The sequence below is a fragment of the Calidris pugnax genome, unplaced genomic scaffold, assembly GCF_001431845.1.
Source record: "Calidris pugnax isolate Ruff unplaced genomic scaffold, ASM143184v1 scaffold11, whole genome shotgun sequence".
NCBI lineage: Eukaryota > Metazoa > Chordata > Aves > Charadriiformes > Scolopacidae > Calidris > Calidris pugnax.
The window spans coordinates 1,881,296-1,904,177 of NW_015090803.1; the positions used below are offsets into that span (position 1 = coordinate 1,881,296).

The following is a 22,882-nucleotide window of genomic DNA, read 5'->3' on the forward strand; positions in this document are numbered from 1 at the left end:
AACATGACTTTCCTGAATTGAGATCAGTGGCAGAGATTCTTGCTTAGTTTCAGATTATACTGCCAGTCTTTATGGGGTTGAAAATTTGAACTTTCATCTTCCATTTTCATAATTCGTTTGTCAGAGAAAGAAATCTGTTATCAGTAATAATTAAAGTTCTAAACCCAAGTTTGGTGATTAAGAAACCAGTAACTGACACACTGGGCTTGATATTGCACTGCTTAAAACATAGGGTATGAAAGGTTTTATTTCAATTCTGGAAAAAATAGTTTAATAGTTTAAAAAATAGTTTATGGCTAGCAGTGTGGGAATGCAAAGATTACTGATAAAGAGTGTGGAGGGGTTCCTTATGAAATTAAAACTTTGGGATATTTTTATTCCATTTCTTTTTCTTATCTTTGTAAGTTAGATTAGAAACCTTGGATGAAGTAATGAAGTTTTTAATGTAAATGTGCTTACTCTTGAAGTTTGTGTAAAGTCTTAGGATAATTAAAAGAACTGTAACTTAAATTACTGGCTTTATATTTTATTAATCAAATTTTCATTAATCATTACTGTGAGTTAAAGGAGCTATAAATATAAAGGAAAATAAGATAAATGAGAGTGAATTCAGTATGATTTGTTTTATTATATGATCCATTTATTGCCCTCATCCTAATTTTTAGATTACAGATTTTCAGGAAAAAGTTCTTTAATGCCATTGCAAAATTACGGAGTTTGTGAGCCATGGAAGATGGAAAAAAATGCAATTGTGAGTTGTTAAATCCTTAATGATGTCTGTTTATGTTTCTCCTCCTCTTAAGATATTATCACTGAATAAATAAAATTACTGAGGACAAAATCAATAATGAGGGGACAGCTATTCACAGTGAAGGCTTTTTGATTTTTATTTTCAGCTTAAGCAAAATCAAATAATGGTTTTTGCTTTATTGTTTTTTTAGAACTGAAAATCAGACAAGGTTTCACAAGGTTTTCCTGTTTAAGACAGACTACATTATCCATTATGCTGGGCACTAAAAAAGGGTAAATTGATGTCCCAGAATTCTCAGATTGTTATCCAAAGCCATGGAGGAGTTTGTCACTTTTCTTCCTCCTCTCTACTCATTGTCTGTCTCATTTAGCAGTTCTTGCATTCTCTCTGTCTGTGGTCTTCAAGACAGATTTTTGTTGTGTTAGACATTAACATGACATGACAAGTGATTGATCTGGTCTACTTTGAATTGCTGCAAATATAGTACAGAGATGAGGGTTGTTTCAAAGGTTTAATTGTAGATCATGTATTTTTTATTTATAATTTGTAGGTATTCTGAATTCACCAAAAAATGAGCATGTTTGCTTTCAAAAATGCTGTTCGTTTTTTTCTGCTTGTTTTTATTTTATTTTGTTTTAGGCTTCTCATTCAGTCCAGCAGATCCTCGATACGATTGAATTGCCCCGTAAATATTGCAAATTTTATTTCATGACTTTGCGTGGGTGTGAAAGAGCAAAATGTTGGTTTTGGCATGTTCCTGAACAAGGAGATGAAAAGGTAAAGAGATTTATTGAAGAAAGGAACAGATTGCAAGTGTGAACACTTTTTAAATACAAAATGACCTTTCCTTTGTTCGTTTATATACGGACAGGGAGTAAATTTCAGAGATTGATGGATCAAAAAACTGTTCAGAAATTCTTCCTCTCAAGGTCTTCTAAAGTTCTTTTTTTGAAAAGTGGTAGAATTTTGAACTAGTAGGCTTTTTAAGAGAACAGACATCAGCAAAAGAGCCAGAATCAGGCTATATAGAGTAGTAGAATTGAGAGATTCTGAGACATTTCTATCCCAAGCATCAGAGACCTGTAAGCAAACCCAGACTTTTTATGTATTCTTAAAGTCAAAAGCCATCTATGGTGTGTTACTTTCTGCAAGTTTTATGCAACAGGGGCATATTTGTTTAAAGATGCTGTAATCTCCTTAAAGGGCACAACAATTCTCATAATATTTGCAAGAAAAATACTTTTCCAGTGGTGAGCAAAGTAGTTGTGTTTTCAGATCATTTAACTCAGAAATTATGAGTCTGTAATACTTCCAAGAACTGTGCAGGGCAAGCTAATTGTACTGTCATGTAATAAGATTCTGGAATTGGCTGTATGAAACCAAAACCTAGGTGATTCTGTAACTTACTTAAAAGCAAAAAAAACCCTAAACATTAAAGTAAGGACAAATGCCTAAACTTGTCCTCATCAGGTCAAGATTTATTTCTTATCTACCATCTTACTGGTACAATTTTATCATTGGCGTCAGTAAGTAAGAGATTACAGAATCAAAAATTTGAAAAATAACTTGTGGTGAACCTGTTAGACACAAATACAAATTTTAAAAAGGTAGCATCTAAAGGAGCTCATCCATCTCCTTGATTTCTTAAATATACTGTCTGAACTTTTAAAATACATCAGTGTAATTTGGTTTTACCTTTCTTAATGTTTTCTTTTTTCCTTTTTATGTCTCAAAAAGCTGTGGGTTTTTTTTTCCTAATGCTTTTTTACCCCTTTGAAGATATGGATGATGGCTTAAAAATACTAAGATTATTTGAGAGTAATTTTGCATGGGACAATTTCCCTTTTCCTCAATTCTGAAATATCTTCGGCAGGTTTTTTTTCCTAATGCTTTGTTACCCCTTTGAAGATATGTATGATGGCTTAAAAATACTAAGATTTGAGAGTAATTTTGCATGGGACAATTTCCCTTTTCCTCAATTCTGAAATATCTTCGGCAGGCTGTAGTGTCAGTAATTTTCAGCTAGTTTGTATGAATTACTGTGGTTTGTAATGCTTCATTATCTACAGATACATTAAAAATTAAATTATTTGCCTAAAACTATTAAAAATCCATCCAATTTTACTTTAATTGTGGTGCAGCACTCTAGCACACTTACTGTTCTGCCCACCAAACCTAGCTTAACTTTCTTGATAGCCTGGAAGTATACTCTGAGTTTTGTTTGTTTGTGTATGTATCTATTTTTTTTAGAACTGTCCATTTAAAAATTATAATAGGCCAAGCACCTCATGGTGGCACCAAAGTACATAAATGGAAGACACAGGTAAAGCTGTGACAAAGTCATCTAGTCAAATACAGGGGAAATAAATCTCTTTGGGAACTGTTACACCGATTGGTCTGCTTGCTTACTGCTATGTTTTCATTGATGATTGTTACGAGAATCTTTGAAGAGAAATACCTTTCCCCATAATGGATATTCCTTCCTTTTCATTAACCAACTGGTTGATGCTTTAAGGCATAACTTACTAGGATTTAACACTCTTCATGGTTGTCATTGAGCACCGAAGTGATTTAATTCATAAAAGCATCATTTTTTATGAAAAATCAGCATACTCCTGAGCTCAGCAATTCTACAAGTTACCAGTTTTTATTTTTTTTTTTTAAAGATGCCTTTAATTTCAGACAGTGAAATCTCTTTTGTATTAGGCAAAGTAAACAAAACTATTAAGACTGTTTTAAATACTCCCCAAAGTTTTTAAATGAGGGGGGAAGGATCTTAACAATGTGTATCAATATCTGATGGGGAGGAGGGGGAGGGAGGTAAAGAAGATGAAGCTGAACTCTCTCAGTGGTGCCAGTGAAAGGACAAGAGAGAGTGGGTATGCAGACAGTGAAATCTCTTTTGTATTAGGCAAAGTAAACAAAACTATTAAGACTGTTTTAAATACTCCCCAAAGTTTTTAAATGAGGGGGGAAGGATCTTAACAATGTGTATCAATATCTGATGGGGAGGAGGGGGAGGGAGGTAAAGAAGATGAAGCTGAACTCTCTCAGTGGTGCCAGTGAAAGGACAAGAGAGAGTGGGTATGAATTAAAATTCCAGGAAATTCAGTTCAGCTTGAATGGCACTTCAGACTGTAGCACAGATAATAATTGCACAGTTAGATCAGTGGTTTGAAAACATGTTTTTATGCAAACCATATTTCTCTGATTTTATTTTAGCTTTGTGCACCTCATTCATTAACTTTTTGGACTCATATCCACTAAATAAATGTTTACTTTTTGTGACTTCTTACTCTTGTTTCCTTGATCCTATGAGCCTCTAACTGGAAACAAACAAGATATAAAATAGGAAGTTTTCTATCTTCATTAATGTCATCTTGCAACTTCGGGGCCTTATGTGTATACTTCTGTTGTGGTTTTTTTTGTGGGTTTGTTTGTTTGTTTGTTTTTTAATCTGGTTCTTAAAGAAAGGAGACTTGCACTGTCCTTTTAGTACTGCATTCACCACCTTTAAATAATTTTTGAACCTATTGGTCAATTTCAACTACATTTACTGTGGATGGCCATGGGATTCATAAACACTCACGGATGTCCCACTGTTCATAAACAGACTCTCCTAAAAGGGATCCTGGTTTTGATCTCACTGGGCGAAGGGCTGCAGCATGGGGTTTTCCCCCTTATTAAACATCAGAGTGCACTAACGGGGAGATGATGAAGGATTTCATAAATTCTGGTGTTTGTTCTTCTAATTTAAGCACCTCTGTGTTACTATAGTAGAACTGTCTTTTACTGGGCATTTGGTTGCTTGTATACGGATACACGGCCCTTTGTTATGTTTTTTTAAATTGTCATGTTAAATGAGTTGTGGAATCAACTGATAGGTGACAGAATAGTGTGATACGAACTATCTTTTGAAAATGGGAATTGTCTCTTTCATGTACCTTCATTCAAAATCTGTTATGGTTAACTTAAAATTTAGAGATTCTCACATTTTACATGGTCTGTAGGTTCAGTTAACACCTTTTAAAATTGAAACAATTAAATCAACTGAAGCCTCCTAGAAGCTGTAAATGAGTAACACATTTAGTTTCCTTTATGAATGTAATGTAATGTGTCCCATGATTAAATACTACTACAACTGGATTTTCCGAGCAATTTCACTAATACTTGGAACAGTCAGAGCTCCAGATGCAATCTTGGCTTTTTTTGGGAATCAGTCCAAAGAAGGAGGAAAACAGATTCCAAAAGAAAGCAAACTAATTTACATACCGTAAGCATGTGCTAAAGTTTGTTTTGGAAATGCCCTCAGCCACCTGGGATTGTAGATTTGGATTAAATGAGTTGACCCATTGCCAAGTGACACTGCGTGTAAATGATCAAAGACTACATGATTTTCTGAAAGGTCTATCTTAGACTGTAGTTCAACAACATTATGACACTGTTTCAAAATAAAACCAATAAGCCTTATTGATATTCAGCAACCTTACATGTACAATTTCTCTGTTCTTTGACTTGATGATCTGAACAGGTTAATGGTTTTAAAAAAAGAAACGTGTCTTGGCCACAAGCCAGTATCTTTTTCAATGATAATTCATTTGCTGTGTAGCAAACTCCATGAGTGGATCTTGTTGAATTTTGAAGTTCATGTAAAAATAAACCTGACTCAATTCTGTAATTACAGACTACTAATTTAGGGTGCTTTCTGTCTCTTGATTTTTCATTATTTCACAAAGTAGTATTAAATATGACCCATTTACATTGTGTGCAGAAAGACTGTAAAAGTTCTAGAAGTGACAGAGGGTGTCTGAAAGGGTAGGTGTTTTTTTCCCTAACTTGGAATTCTAAGAGTTAATATCAGTAGCCTTTATTTTGTCATCTACAGAGATGGAGCAAAGTGTGTCAGTATCTCAAAGCTGGCAGCTTAAGATGTTAAGATAAGAATGTTCCAATATCAAATAACATCTCAAAATAACTAGGTGTGGAATTTTTTTTTTTAATCAAGTAGGTCTGGGGTGCAATGGTTCATTAAATCAAGTTAGTTCTGAGTTTTTTCTTCTGTCTCCTTATAAGTAATTCTTTGTGACGATCAGTGTTACCAACTTCATTTCTAGATTATTTTTTTACTTGTTAGTTGGTGCATTCATGTAATTTTTGTTTATCATATTTTCACCTTCAGCTTTTTGCTTCCCTTTCTGTTTGTTGACAGTCAGCCACATCTATACTAATTCCAAAGTAACTGTATTTTGAGATTCTTTTTTTTGTTTGCTACGAGCATGTACCCACGTGCATCACCCACATGTGTGCAGTTGTGTCCCAAGCAGCTCCTTTCCCATATGTTTCATCTATGTTATTTTTCTGTTTGATTTGCTGTCCTTTTGACAGTGCCTTTGCCTAGAGAGCCAGTTACCTTCTTACATCGTTTGTTGGTATGTATGGGTTAAATAGCAGTAATGTAAGGCTTATTTCCTTATAGAATTCATGTTTGTGGGTACTTCTTTTGTTTGGCATAAACTGAGGTAACGTTTTACTATGGATTTTCTTTTTTTCCTCTTTTTCTAGATTTGCATGGCAATACTTAGGACATACATTAGTATCAAAGAATCAGGCCTTCTAAAACGTGCAGGTATGACATAGTAGTGGCTTTTGATGTATCTTTGATACTTAGCTTATTTAAAGCAAAATAAATAGGCTGTCAGGAGAGAAACGGGTGCCATCAACACTGAATAAGAAGTTCTGATTTCGAAGGAATACATCCAATCCCATGTGTTTTCATGTTCCAGTTTCCCATTGAGGCTAGGTATTTAGATACAGTTATCTCAGGAGGTTGTTATAAATCTTACTTCCACAGAAAATTAACTTGGCCTGACTGGAACTAGACTTGAGAGTAGAAATGAGTAACTGGGGCAGGGGGAGGGTTTAACATAACCAAAATTTTGTTAAGGCACTTTTGAATACCCTGGCCAAACATCACAAATCCAAAAACTTTAGAATTAAGTTTTTGAAATGAAGTGCTGTTACAGCACCCAAACAGCTTTAATCCTTTCACATTACCATCTTTGCAAACAATTGTGGTTAACACATTTTAGGGACTGTAGTTGATCAGATCCATCTGAGATTTTGAGTTCAGTCTGGAAGAGCTGTGGACAGATAACGCTGGGTACCCGCAGGCTGCAGTACCAGTCTGTCAAGGTTGGCACTGGAACAGGTTGTAGGACCATCCACCATCATAACACTGCATTCTGCCTCCTAGAGCTTCGTGTCTTGATGTGCTTATGAAATTTAACCTGGTTTTGTGCATTTTTCTTGCGCTGCACCAAACCAGCTAAACTTTTCTTGAAACCTGTAAGCTTACGGCGTTCAGCTCAATCACATGAGTCAGTCAGGGTCTAGTAAGGTTAACACTGTATTCAAACTGGATCCTTCTACCCATTTTTCTCCATATCCCTGTCCCATAATATCCTGGATAATTAAGGGTTGCTATACTGCATTTAAAATTTAAGGAAATAACTTGTATAAATAGTTAGCATCAGTTACCCCAAAGTGAAATTAATATAATTGCTTTTTCAGCCCAAATATTTGTGAAATATTACAGAGAAGTTACTCCCGGTGTGGATTTTGCTTCTCAAGTGCTGAATGATCTTCTCATTTCTTTGCTTGAGAACTCTTTGTTGCAGGAAGTATTTCACCTATTGAATGTAACTGTACAAATCAATACACTGGTAGGTGACCTTGTTATATTTTTTAAAATCTTTGATCCATATTTTCTTAGTTTTTTGAGTACTGCCATTTGTAGTAATAAGTTTGGTTTTAATCTGGTACTCAAACTTGGGAGAAAAAAGAGCAAAAGTTACTACTATAAAAATTCTAAGCTTTCTAATGGAACAGAGTTGCAAAACTGATTGTGCTTTTCTGTCTAAATTAGCCAGCTGTAGGTGTTCTTCTGAAAGTTTTTGAGCATGTGGCCTCTTTGAATATTACAGATGCTGTGCCTCCATTAATCAGTACTTTTCGTAAGGTATGAGTTTGATTTTACTACTGCTTTTTTGTTGGAATTTCTGAAATACCTTGCCTGTTTTAAAACTCAAACATATCACTTTAATATTCAGTAGTATTTTTTAAAAGTTGTATTATATAGCTGTATATATACAGCAAAAAATAGCTGATTTTGTGGTACGGATTTCCACTTATCCCTTTTTTTTGACTGAGATTCATTGTGATATGCATTTCCCACTGTTGTTTGCCACTTGCTTCTGGAAATATGTAAGTGATCACAATTTTTGGTATGCTTACTTGTCTTCCCCCTGTTTGTTATTACAGCTCATTGATGCTGGTATGTTCCTTGAGTTTGAACATTTTGACCGTATTATTAAGGTCCTTCACCAATTGCAAGTTTCCAGTCAGGAAATAAACATTGTTTTGAACATAAAATCCAGGTATGTCTTTAAGGAGCTATTTTGTAATTATATCTGTCTAGTTCCTGCTTCAGGCTTTTTTTTTTATACATTTATGTAAAAACTTTAAAAGTCAATTTAAAAATGCAAATTTAGTGTTTTGGATGAAAATACTATCATATCATGTCTACTTGTATTTTAAAGTACTGCCAGTCTACTGTGCTTCAAAGATCAAGGATTGTTAAGTCAAAACTGAGATTCTGACCGCAGTTATGATTAGTTTTTTCCGTATCGAACACTGTTGTACAATCTGTTCCCAGCTGTGCTACAGCTTTATAGAACTGTAGTCAAGTTAGAAACACCGTGGTTTAATGTATCATTCCAACCTGCATAAGCAAACAGCACTTCTGCAAGAAACAACCCTTCTAGGCAATAAGAGGATTAGTTATAATCTGAAGTGGTTTTCTAGTTTCGTTTACTGTGCAACTGCATAAACACTTGTGCCAACACAACTAGGGAGGAGGGTAATTTTTTAAGTACTGCTGGATTATGCTGGGCAAAATGCAAAATCACAGTCCAGATCTGTTCCAAAACTGTTGATGTCTCCCGCTCACTTGCACAAGATTGTGATCGTTTTGTTTTTTTTGTATCACATGCACCATACATGCACACACAAGTTGAGAAACTGTATTTGCGATTCGTAAAGCAACCTTTGATTCTTAGAGGAAACCAAACAGGCAGCATCTGCTGTGTGAATACAACCCATCACTGTTTCCAGTGAAAGCACTGTAGAAACTTTTTTGCTGCGTTTCATACTTTTCCCATAGCACACCTTTCAGCCACGGATCTGAGTGTCTTACCAGTGCAACTTGCCACACACGTTGGAGGTAATTTTTATCACTTTTCAGATCAGGAATCTGGTTGACAAAGAAATGAGCCCTCGTGGGTTGCCTCAGTGTGTATGTGTTTTCAGCACAAACTGAGAAACAGCCTGTATCTGTGAAGACTGAGCAGCTGTGCTCCTTCAGCTACATGCGTTAGTTCATTCACGTGCAGGTTATGTATCTTTACATGATAGCATCACACTGGGTAGATACATCCATTGTGTCAATGGCAGCATCAGAGTAGAGTATTATGCACCCAGGTGTTTGAAGATGAACAGCACTTTCTTTCATGTAAATAACTTTTTTTTTTTTTAACTTTATGTCAGAAATACACACCGTACAGTTCTGCATTTACTTAATGGATTGCAAGTCTTATTCGTACCTTTTCAGTTACATTTCTACTGAGACAAGGGAATATTTTCTGTGAAAATAGCTGCTCAATTATTTTCTTAATAAATGTACTGGCTTCCCTTGGCATGTTTGGTTTCAGTATCCAGTTTGCATAGTGTGTAGTAAATAGGATCAAAAATCACATCAGTTTTTAGTTCATATATGATAATTTATTGATCAGCTTCTGCTAGTGCGTAGTTTAGTTCAACAGGATGTGTTAAAATGAAGTGTTAATATTTTTTTCTTACGGAAGATTTCAGGAAAGACATTTTGAAAAGAACTGGCTTTTTGACTTCAACTTGGCAGTTGCTGAAATTCAGGTACAGTATATGCATTCTTCAAGCCTGTTGGAATACTTAAACCACAGCTTTTTTTAAACCTACAAGAAATAGCAATTTCTACATATTTTAAAATTAGTGGCCTTTATTGTTAAGTATATTGAGATTATGATAAAATATTTTTATGCAAAGCCATGTTTGGGAAACATTAACTTGCAGGGGAAAGACTTGCAGTCTTTGGCTTTTCTGTGATGTCAGTATTTTAATTTACATATTTGTAGCTTTTATCTTGGTTTTGCATCTAATTCAAATTTTTATAATTTTAGCAATTATTTCTTATGCTTACATTTGTTGTGCTTGGAATTGGTAGTGGTACATCATTCATCACCAGGAAGTTATTTAATATATTATTTTGCAGATAGAATTCCTATTCAGTATAAAAAAAAGCACAATTGTAAAAGGCCATAACTGGCACACTAAGCAGGTGTTTTAAAGAGTAAGAAAATATTATAAAAAATTATTTAATTGGACACTTGCATTTTTCATATTCAAGGGCAGATTACTTATTACATTATAACAATTATAATATAGTTTACATATTATCACACTTAACTGCATAAATCCTGAGACCAAAATTTAAGAAGGGAAGAACCATGACCGGTTTTTTTACTCCTTTAACACCAAAGTCATCAAGTGATCTGGCGAGCAAAAGACTAATTCATATGGAAAATAACCATCAATTTGGCATGCATCGTGGAGAAAAAAGAATTGTAAAATAGTGGATGAATGCCAGTTTTTAAATGGGATGAATAAGTTATGAGCTTCCCCAATTGGGGTCATGACATAAATGGAAAAAGGATTTTAATTTCTTGAGGGACAAAAGTGATTAACAGTCCATGCAAGTTAGGCAACATATAACTGTGCCATATTGAGCATGGAGTTCCTGGCAGTAGCATTTCATCTACGTCTTTTTTCTGCTTTAGGTCTATCCCAGCTGTATCTCTTGAATTTCACTGTATTTTCTCTTTGGTGTTCTGGAAGCAGGTTCGCTTATGTTTATCCCTTGCCTTCTTTGCAGCATTGCAAGGAAAAAAGTGATTGGATGAAGCTGGGAGCTTTGTATGTTAATGCGAGAACTGGATGTGAACATTATAATGATCTTCAGAAGCTGTCTTTATGTATTGCTGAAATACTAACCAAAGATTCTGAGACACACAGACCAGAAGTTCCTTTTTGTGATTTTGCTGATGCAGGTAAAATTAAGATGCAATAAATGCTTTTTATTCATCCCTATTTGTTGTAGAATTTTTTTAAGAGGTAAAAAAGAAAATTTGTATACTGTTTTCCGAATATTACTTAATTTTATATGTTACAATATTCAGAATTTCTTGAGTTGCAAATGCAATCAGTCAAAATGCTCAATAGAACCCATTTGCTAGTGAAAGTAAAATCCACAGTGCTTACACTTAAAGAAATTTCTGAAAGAACATTTGAGCTTTGTGAAATCAAGAAGAGAAACCAAAATTGGTGGTCTTTTAATAAGAATGTCCTGTTCTCAGGACAAAGGCAAAAGTATTAAGTGTTGCCACGTGAAGTGTCACAACTCTTAATAGAATAAAGAAACTTTAGATCTGTAATTCGAAAGTTACTACTATAAAAATTCTAAGCTTTCTAATGGAACAGAGTTGCAAAACTGATTGTGCTTTTCTGTCTAAATTAGCCAGCTGTAGGTGTTCTTCTGAAAGTTTTTGAGCATGTGGCCTCTTTGAATATTACAGATGCTGTGCCTCCATTAATCAGTACTTTTCGTAAGGTATGAGTTTGATTTTACTACTGCTTTTTTGTTGGAATTTCTGAAATACCTTGCCTGTTTTAAAACTCAAACATATCACTTTAATATTCAGTAGTATTTTTTAAAAGTTGTATTATATAGCTGTATATATACAGCAAAAAATAGCTGATTTTGTGGTACGGATTTCCACTTATCCCTTTTTTTTGACTGAGATTCATTGTGATATGCATTTCCCACTGTTGTTTGCCACTTGCTTCTGGAAATATGTAAGTGATCACAATTTTTGGTATGCTTACTTGTCTTCCCCCTGTTTGTTATTACAGCTCATTGATGCTGGTATGTTCCTTGAGTTTGAACATTTTGACCGTATTATTAAGGTCCTTCACCAATTGCAAGTTTCCAGTCAGGAAATAAACATTGTTTTGAACATAAAATCCAGGTATGTCTTTAAGGAGCTATTTTGTAATTATATCTGTCTAGTTCCTGCTTCAGGCTTTTTTTTTTATACATTTATGTAAAAACTTTAAAAGTCAATTTAAAAATGCAAATTTAGTGTTTTGGATGAAAATACTATCATATCATGTCTACTTGTATTTTAAAGTACTGCCAGTCTACTGTGCTTCAAAGATCAAGGATTGTTAAGTCAAAACTGAGATTCTGACCGCAGTTATGATTAGTTTTTTCCGTATCGAACACTGTTGTACAATCTGTTCCCAGCTGTGCTACAGCTTTATAGAACTGTAGTCAAGTTAGAAACACCGTGGTTTAATGTATCATTCCAACCTGCATAAGCAAACAGCACTTCTGCAAGAAACAACCCTTCTAGGCAATAAGAGGATTAGTTATAATCTGAAGTGGTTTTCTAGTTTCGTTTACTGTGCAACTGCATAAACACTTGTGCCAACACAACTAGGGAGGAGGGTAATTTTTTAAGTACTGCTGGATTATGCTGGGCAAAATGCAAAATCACAGTCCAGATCTGTTCCAAAACTGTTGATGTCTCCCGCTCACTTGCACAAGATTGTGATCGTTTTGTTTTTTTTGTATCACATGCACCATACATGCACACACAAGTTGAGAAACTGTATTTGCGATTCGTAAAGCAACCTTTGATTCTTAGAGGAAACCAAACAGGCAGCATCTGCTGTGTGAATACAACCCATCACTGCTTCCAGTGAAAGCACTGTAGAAACTTTTTTGCTGCGTTTCATACTTTTCCCATAGCACACCTTTCAGCCACGGATCTGAGTGTCTTACCAGTGCAACTTGCCACACACGTTGGAGGTAATTTTTATCACTTTTCAGATCAGGAATCTGGTTGACAAAGAAATGAGCCCTCGTGGGTTGCCTCAGTGTGTATGTGTTTTCAGCACAAACTGAGAAACAGCCTGTATCTGTGAAGACTGAGCAGCTGTGCTCCTTCAGCTACATGCGTTAGTTCATTCACGTGCAGGTTATGTATCTTTACATGATAGCATCACACTGGGTAGATACATCCATTGTGTCAATGGCAGCATCAGAGTAGAGTATTATGCACCCAGGTGTTTGAAGATGAACAGCACTTTCTTTCATGTAAATAACTTTTTTTTTTTTTAAACTTTATGTCAGAAATACACACCGTACAGTTCTGCATTTACTTAATGGATTGCAAGTCTTATTCGTACCTTTTCAGTTACATTTCTACTGAGACAAGGGAATATTTTCTGTGAAAATAGCTGCTCAATTATTTTCTTAATAAATGTACTGGCTTCCCTTGGCATGTTTGGTTTCAGTATCCAGTTTGCATAGTGTGTAGTAAATAGGATCAAAAATCACATCAGTTTTTAGTTCATATATGATAATTTATTGATCAGCTTCTGCTAGTGCGTAGTTTAGTTCAACAGGATGTGTTAAAATGAAGTGTTAATATTTTTTTCTTACGGAAGATTTCAGGAAAGACATTTTGAAAAGAACTGGCTTTTTGACTTCAACTTGGCAGTTGCTGAAATTCAGGTACAGTATATGCATTCTTCAAGCCTGTTGGAATACTTAAACCACAGCTTTTTTTAAACCTACAAGAAATAGCAATTTCTACATATTTTAAAATTAGTGGCCTTTATTGTTAAGTATATTGAGATTATGATAAAATATTTTTATGCAAAGCCATGTTTGGGAAACATTAACTTGCAGGGGAAAGACTTGCAGTCTTTGGCTTTTCTGTGATGTCAGTATTTTAATTTACATATTTGTAGCTTTTATCTTGGTTTTGCATCTAATTCAAATTTTTATAATTTTAGCAATTATTTCTTATGCTTACATTTGTTGTGCTTGGAATTGGTAGTGGTACATCATTCATCACCAGGAAGTTATTTAATATATTATTTTGCAGATAGAATTCCTATTCAGTATAAAAAAAAGCACAATTGTAAAAGGCCATAACTGGCACACTAAGCAGGTGTTTTAAAGAGTAAGAAAATATTATAAAAAATTATTTAATTGGACACTTGCATTTTTCATATTCAAGGGCAGATTACTTATTACATTATAACAATTATAATATAGTTTACATATTATCACACTTAACTGCATAAATCCTGAGACCAAAATTTAAGAAGGGAAGAACCATGACCGGTTTTTTTACTCCTTTAACACCAAAGTCATCAAGTGATCTGGCGAGCAAAAGACTAATTCATATGGAAAATAACCATCAATTTGGCATGCATCGTGGAGAAAAAAGAATTGTAAAATAGTGGATGAATGCCAGTTTTTAAATGGGATGAATAAGTTATGAGCTTCCCCAATTGGGGTCATGACATAAATGGAAAAAGGATTTTAATTTCTTGAGGGACAAAAGTGATTAACAGTCCATGCAAGTTAGGCAACATATAACTGTGCCATATTGAGCATGGAGTTCCTGGCAGTAGCATTTCATCTACGTCTTTTTTCTGCTTTAGGTCTATCCCAGCTGTATCTCTTGAATTTCACTGTATTTTCTCTTTGGTGTTCTGGAAGCAGGTTCGCTTATGTTTATCCCTTGCCTTCTTTGCAGCATTGCAAGGAAAAAAGTGATTGGATGAAGCTGGGAGCTTTGTATGTTAATGCGAGAACTGGATGTGAACATTATAATGATCTTCAGAAGCTGTCTTTATGTATTGCTGAAATACTAACCAAAGATTCTGAGACACACAGACCAGAAGTTCCTTTTTGTGATTTTGCTGATGCAGGTAAAATTAAGATGCAATAAATGCTTTTTATTCATCCCTATTTGTTGTAGAATTTTTTTAAGAGGTAAAAAAGAAAATTTGTATACTGTTTTCCGAATATTACTTAATTTTATATGTTACAATATTCAGAATTTCTTGAGTTGCAAATGCAATCAGTCAAAATGCTCAATAGAACCCATTTGCTAGTGAAAGTAAAATCCATAGTGCTTACACTTAAAGAAATTTCTGAAAGAACATTTGAGCTTTGTGAAATCAAGAAGAGAAACCAAAATTGGTGGTCTTTTAATAAGAATGTCCTGTTCTCAGGACAAAGGCAAAAGTATTAAGTGTTGCCACGTGAAGTGTCACAACTCTTAATAGAATAAAGAAACTTTAGATCTGTAAGTACAGCTATATATATTTTTTATATATTTCGAAACACATTGAACATGGTTACATCATGTATAGCATTTGAATTTCTGCTAGGTCTTGGCATCAAAACACCACCTACTTTTTTTTAATAGTTCTAGCAGGTTTTCTTACCCCTTTCCTCCCTATACCCCTTCATTTACATATCTGTATCATTCTTCCTAATAAGTTTGCAGAAAACTGATGCTCAGTGAGATATTAAAGCATTTTAATGTCTGGATGACTCAGATCTTTTTCAACCTGTATTAACTGCTAAATCATGATGAATATTTATTCAAGATATGTGACATGACCTTTGTGACCACAGGCTTTAATATTATAAAACAGCTGTTACAGCTTCTAGTTGTACAGACAGAAGATTTCTTTGGGGCTTGGAACTTAGTCGATCTTCCCTAGAGGGGTGGTCTCCAAACTTATAACACCTCTATCAGTAAAAAATATTTGAGCATTCATCCCCAATTTATTTATTTATTTTTATTTATAAATAATGTATATGTACTTCTGCACTAATACATTAAGCACATTATAAAACATACACAAAAAATTGAATTAAAAAGATGAGATGAAGATTAAATAGACACTAATTTAAAAAATATTTTCATTTAATTTTTTAATGGTACAAAAAATATTTTCTTTGCATACCTGATGGATTGTTGTGCTCACATCCCACCTTGGAGACCACTGGTCTAGAATACCGGCAGGCTTCCAAAGTGGTTGTGTAATAAGGTTGGAAAAATTTGTAAATACTCAGTTTGCTAATTGCCAACATTTCTTCATGGTGCCAGAAAATGCAAAGCTTTTACTTTACAAATAATGATGTTACTAAATTATGCCATTATGTGTCGAAGCATCCTATGGATGAATTAGACCACAACACTATGAAATATTGTCTGAATAAACTATAGTTATATACCTTACTTCTTGTGTTAAGACTTAGGAAATTACTGCTTTTACTGGCAAGTATTTCAGAAAGTATATTTAATATTTTCACAACTATTGTGTTTTTCATGTGTGCCATGTCTTTAAAACTGTATTTACGTGTAAAATAAATTTTCAAAATTATTCTTTTTCTTTCCAGTAATAAAAAATCCACAACATAATGAAGAAGACAGAATTTTCATTGGAAGGATTGGAATAAGTGTAATGTATTCTTACCACAAAGTACTGCAGTGGATAAAGGTATACTGGCCTATAGGAACCTGATTAGAAGAAAAACAATGAACCATTTCCTCTCTAAATGTTGAACTGTTTCTCTAGTTGAATGGCTGGATGTGCCACCCGCCACCCAACCAGCTTAGTACTTTTTAATCGTCCACAGCAGTCTTCCATGGAGCCCATCATAACTTTGTCTTGCAACCTAGAAACTTGATTGTTCAGGTTCAACTGTTGACTTTTGAGCTAAGGATGAATTAGGAGACAGGTCTTTCTGAGATTCTGGGACTAGGTGGTGATAGGATTGTTTCCCAGAAATGTCACTTTCTTCTGTCTGGCAATATTGCTGTATTCTGAGACCTCCCAACTCAAGCGATATTTACAGAAGTTTGAGTGGGCAATTTCCTCCACTGATGCTTCTGAACCTGACCCCAAATGGAATGGATAAGGCCAGGAAGAGAGAAGAAAAGCATAGCAAGGATGCTGCTGCACTTGGTGAACAGCTTATTCCCCAGAACATCTCTAAAAGTGCTTTTCTTCCATTGAATCTAGGGTTCTAAAGACTAGCAAAGACTCAGACCTCACAAATAAATGCCCTTTATAATCCTTTATTTGCTGTCAAATATTACAAAGGGCCAGGATTAAGAGACTAGACCTTTCACTGCATGGTTTACACTGTTTAGGCCTCATGCAGTATTGATCAGAAGTTCAGTGCAGCAAGATCCGTTTCAACGTTAAATTCATCTTTTTCTTCCTGGAAGGATGCAGTGTGTACCAAGCTGCATCTCCTATACAATGCAACGTGACCAGTGACAACATAAGAAATAAACCACCAATGATTTTGAAGTGTATTTTAGTCAGTGATCACATTCTGAACTTAATCTTGTGTCAATGGGCCAGCAAGAGCTGAAACATGTCTAGTTCAGAGGTTTGTCTGTTGTTTGACCAGCAAGGTGCAGCCAGACAGGACAAGTGCCGAATCCAGCCTGTTCTTGCCATGCTGGGGACGTTAATTTGATATCCCACCTTGACTCCCTCATCTTTTTTAGATTGATCAGATCTTAATTATCTTAGAGACTGCTACCTTTTTTCCATCTTTGACTGAAAAGGCCAACCAAGAAGTTAAGAGGAAGCTTCTGTAGAAAACCAGTCTAAATATCAGCCTGGAATATAATGATAAAGTTGTTGGTTGGTTATTATACTGTTGGCCAGAGAGGCCCAACTTCTTCCATCATATTGTCCTTCTGGGTCCAACTATCAGTGTTTTCTTTGGCTTATGCCAGAGTAATTATTTCAGTTCAACAATTATGCCTCTGCTGCAAAAGGAAAATAACCTTTTTAGAATTTTACAGGTTGTATAGTGCTGAATAGAATCAACAGAGTAAAAACATTAATATACTGAAGTAATCAAATACAAATTCATTACAAAGTATATTGAAAATATTTAAAATACTGTATAGTAACTGTAGAAATAATGTTATGGGGAATAGTGTGCTGGGAACAGTTCAACAATGGGTTGGTGGCGTTTTTTGCCTACACAGTCAAAAAAACCTTACTATTCATTAGAAATTTTACTACAGGGTTTTTTTCCTTGTCTCATTTTGAATAACTAAAGTGATGCCTATTCAGCTGTATTGCCGAATTAAATCTGCTGTATTTTGTGTAAATACACTTTGTGTTCACTGATATCACTGCTTTCTCTGACCCTTTCCCTTCTCCCTCCTACGCTAGGGAAGGAAGGTTTTGGATAAATTGTGTGAGATGCAGATACATTTTACAGTCTTGAAAGGTCTTCTAGGTGCAGAGAGGTTAGCATCAAGATGTCAAATTGTTAATAAAGCTGCAGAAATTTTTCTTAAAACTGGACATTTGGATGGAGCAATGTGGGTATTGAGAGGTAAGCTTGTCATATAAAAAAATTGGGTTTTATTTAAATTTGAATGGTCTCCTATCTTTATTTCAGATAAAAGTTACAAGTTAATAATACTGGGACATGGTTAGTACTCTTCTTGATATGTATAGGAGATATTATGGCTAATACCAATTTTTTTTCAGAAAAGTTTTCAGTAGTCTGTCAACACCATTCTACTCAAAAGCCTACTGTAATAAGGGAGAGGTGCAGCTAAGAAAGTGACTTTCTGGCATGCAGATTTCCTTTGAGCCAGGTGACATTCAATCTCAAAAAATTCTCAGGCTTGGGTCAATGCATAGTTTCTTTACCCCTCACAGTATCCACATGTAGTAAAATAGCTTTAGAATAGTACCGTATTTTGCAAGTAAATAACACATAATTACTGGCTTTTTGGAATTCTGATTTGCTGAAAAGAGAAGCAACTGAGAAGTACAAAGAAGAATAGAAGGTGTTCTATAAAGTAATATTGAGGATCTCCAATTTGCTATTCAGTTTTATACACGTACATAGGTATAGATGTATTTATATGCACACATAAATGCCACTGGCAGTCCATTTGCTACAACCGTCTTTAGTCAAAGGGTTTATTTACATTATAAAGGTTCAAAGAAGTATTGGTGATAAGAAACGAATTATTAATAACTAGAACTGCATTTTCTGTGAAATTCTGAAATCTGTTTTCTGCTGCAGTTTACAGTATATTGTTAATGGCCAAAAGTCTCAGCGTCCAGCAGTTTCAGTTCATAGAAATAACCCTGCGCTGTTGTTTGCCACAGAGTCAGAGTGGACCACAAATGCACCAATGTGGCCCTGTGATAAAATGGACATCCTCAATCGACATAATCTGCTGTGTACACTAGTGGACAAATACCTAGGGAAGAGTTTATACAGGCAGGCATTTGAAGTTCTGCAGAACTTACCAGGCTTTCAAAATCATTCTGGTAAGTGAAGAAAAAGGTACTGTGTTAAAAGCTAAAAATTTAACAGATGACTCTGTACTGCTCTTTTTGTTTGTTTTTCAGCTAAAATGTTTTGACTAAGAAAGATGGTTTTAGACAAGCTCACTTTTTTTATTTTTTTTCCAGAGTGTAGGGTCATTTAGAATATATATTATACTCAGCTGCTGTTGCCACACATTCACATACACAGACACACACACAGTTTATACACTTGTCCTCTTTTTCAAATTGGCTCTGTTACACAGGGCAACAGGAAAGATTCACTAAATTTTTAAGGATCATACACAGTCTATACTATAAAGTCTATAATAAGGTAAAATAGTTGAGGCAATTCGTTTTGTCTTCAGATTAATGCATTGTTTTTTTCTGTTACTGAGCTAGCTAATTTGGGCTTCATTTACATACCATGTTAAGAACTGAATGCTCTTTTGGGCTTAATTTGTCTGAAAAATTTTGGGTGTGTACATCAAGAGGAGATGTGTATTTAATTAAGCTCCACTGAGGAAACCTCAGCTGATTTCTGTGTGTAGGTCGCACTCCTATTGCCAGTGTGTGCTTTTAGGTGCATTAGGAGAGCTTAGTTGGAAGATGACCTACTTGGAGAATCCTAAAAGGTTCTAGTCCTTTGAGGCATGAGGTGGAACTTGAAGCACAAAGGTGATTTTTTATTGGTGCAAATTTTAAGTCTGAGACATCAGGTGAGGATTGTATTTATAGGCTTGGGCAATTGAATATATTTTTATCTGACCCTATTGGTTTTGGCAGCAAATTTATCACTTGGACCTTAACACTTCTCTTTCACAATGTGAATGAACTAACTGTATGAAAAGACATATGATGAATAAAGCATTACTGCAGTTGATCTTAACCTTGTTCCATTTTGCTGTTAGAAGTGAGAGTCCTGATTTAGGTACTGATTGAGAAGCGATTCTTCAATTAGATTTGTATTTCACTTAATTTAGTAGCTAATATTCTTCATTTCAGATACTGTAGATGTTTCTCAGTACAGCTGCCTTTTTAACAAGTTGATAAATGCCTGTTTTGAGAGCAAGAACCTTGGAGTCTCATCTTCTGCAGTAGACTTCATGCTTTCAAAAAATATAGCGATAGATATTTTTCTACTTAGAGGATTAATCACAGCTTTGGGAAGAAGTTCTTTGTGGTCTAAAGCTAGGACCTATTACAAAAGTAAGTTGCTTCTTAAACAATATCATTCCCTTATTATTTAGATAACATATGCTCGTAACAGCTCAGTGTGTTGGGGAGAAATATAAGTAAGAATATACTTTGTAAGAAGAAAACAGTACTTTCTGTGTCACTATCAGGAATTTGTAACCAAAGTGTTTATTGGGAAGTAGTGACAGTTGAAAATACAAATCAGTGCATGCTACCTGGCATGAACTTGATATAATAATAACATTAATTTTTTACATTCTATTTCAGCATTTCAGAAATGTGAACCCTGAAATGCTTAAAAAGTGCATCATCTTCACTTTTTTTATCTAGGCAAATTAGTTTTCTTTACATTTCTGTTAAGAACTGTGGTAGTAAAAGTATTTAAGATTTGAGAGGTCTGGCTAAGAAGTTTATCCTAAAGACAGTTCCTTTCGACTAAAAGCTAACAGTCTGCAATTGTTTTCAACTCCCCACTTCTGAGCTAAGATAACACTGGGTGTGCCACTCTGATAGGGTCCACCTATCTCTCCAGATTGTCACATAATTTACTGTTTGATTCCCTCCTGTCATAGAGTTGTGGTGGTTAGCAGGCCACTTACGGAGACCACCACAGTGAATATTATGAGTGAATACCATTTGCTGTGTTCTCAAATCAGGCTGTTTCACAGATGAAATAATAAAATCCATTAAGAGGTTGGGGGGGAAGAGGGGTGTCCACGTTCTTAGCCACATACTGAAGAAAACAGAACTATGTTCAGTATTGGTAATCCTAATTCCTTACGTTTCTGCATTTACTCTCAGGTGCTTTATCATTGGGTTGCTACCCACCACTGCAGGGAAATTTATATCACAGAATTTTGACGATTCCATCTTCCCTGTCTGAAGTTGAGATGCTGTTGGCCATTGAAATATTTCTTGTTTCAAATGCCAGTGTTATTCAGAGTCCAATGGCTATTAGTCAGACTCTTCAGATAATACTGAAAAGGTTTGTTTTCACTTGTGTACCATTTTGATTGTATTTATCCATGTGAGCATGTAATTAATGAGGGATCTTATTTTCCATTGACTGGGACAGAGAATGCGTGGTTTTCAACTTGTTTTTAATCTGGTTTCTAAACTGGTTATAGAATAGTAATTTTTTTATTATTATTTTTTTTCTTTTTTACATGTGTGTAGCAGAAAAGTAACTGTTCTGGAGTGATATTGACCTACGTTCTTTAACTGGATATTTACCACACTTGAATGTACTGTATTCTCACAATTGGTGTGTGGATTCTTGTGTTGTGGTTAAGCAGTGGAGTAGAAGGGCACAGTCAAAACATTACTCCTTTCAAAAAACTCTAACAATTCTTGGCTGTTTTTTGGAAAATGCACAAAGCCATTGCACTTTATACGGGGTATCTCAATATTAAATTTGCTACATATTTTTCCCCTTTCTGTGAGACTTAATACTTTCAGATAAAAATGTCGTTTTTTGCTTTTTCCTTTTGTCCATAAACCACCAACCACTGTCACTGGATTATACCTATAATTTATTTTTCGAGAGCCCATTTTCTCTGAGATTGACTGGCTCAGCATCAAAATGTGAAACTGCATAGAAAAGCTACATTTGTTAGGAAGGATGAACAAGGGCATCTCAAACTTGAGTACTCTGTCTTCCTTCCTCTCTACCCTTACAAGAAATACTTGTCTTAATTTTGTTCTTTTGATAAATGAGAAATTTTTTATCTCTTGTTTTCATGTGTATGCGATTGTACCTCTGCTTGTTTCCTTACAAGGTAGATTCTGCTCTTGTAGAAACATCGTTAAGACCCATCCTTATTCCAAAAGTGATTACATGTCAAAAATAACTAATACTTTTGGATTCAAGCATGTACATGAACTCTTGCTATGTCCAGTTCATAAAATGGTTTACATTCCTTTACTGAATTTTCTAGCCTGGAGTTGAACATGAAACATGCTTTGAATATTCCAGACCAACTTTGCACTGGCATTAAATCCTAACACTTTCATTACTGTAAAATATGTTAAAAATATATATTTTCTAACTTTTTTTTAATTCTTCAGAATAATCAGCTAAAATTTGTCCAGAAACTAATATAATCTATTATAAGAGAAATGAACACAAGACATTATTTTAAATTTTTTGTAATCTTGGTGCCTATATATAAAGTCAGGCAAGTGACAGGGCCTGCCTGTGCGGTACCTAATCTTGCATTTGTGAAAATTCACTTACAGATGTGAAGATCAGACAGTTCAGGGTAACAGTGACTATCAAGCAGCAGTGGAGAGACTGATCCTGGCGGCTCGTTTATCGGATCCAAAGCTTTTTCTTAAGCATATGACAATGAATGTTAATATGGAAGAAGTTTACAGCTTGGAGCTTATATCTGCTCTAAGGTGGCTTCAGGAGAATATGAAGTGGGCTGGGAAAGTCTGGCTGTTTCAGTAGTCATTAAATAGTAAAGACTTGGTTTGTAATGGCTAAAGCAATCATTGTTGAAAATAATGCAAATTAATAAAGGCAGTTCCCACTGGGTTCAGACTGTGCCTTACTGATTTACAGCAAGGCTTCATACTCGT

At 34.9% G+C, this 22,882-nt stretch overlaps 1 protein-coding gene across 1 annotated transcript; it reads left to right on the forward strand.

Moving 5' to 3' along the window:
• The first annotated feature begins 914 nt into the window (after positions 1–914).
• Positions 915–22,882, forward strand: TOPAZ1 (testis and ovary specific PAZ domain containing 1). The gene is made up of 13 exons (XM_014937675.1): positions 915–1,528; positions 6,314–6,377; positions 7,322–7,473; positions 7,677–7,769; positions 8,072–8,187; positions 9,673–9,739; positions 10,776–10,950; positions 16,179–16,279; positions 17,984–18,149; positions 18,941–19,105; positions 20,108–20,311; positions 21,101–21,284; positions 22,538–22,882. The coding sequence occupies exons 1-13, from the start codon at positions 1,460–1,462 to the stop codon at positions 22,749–22,751; spliced, it is 1,770 nt and encodes a 589-aa protein (XP_014793161.1). The 5' UTR covers positions 915–1,459; the 3' UTR covers positions 22,752–22,882.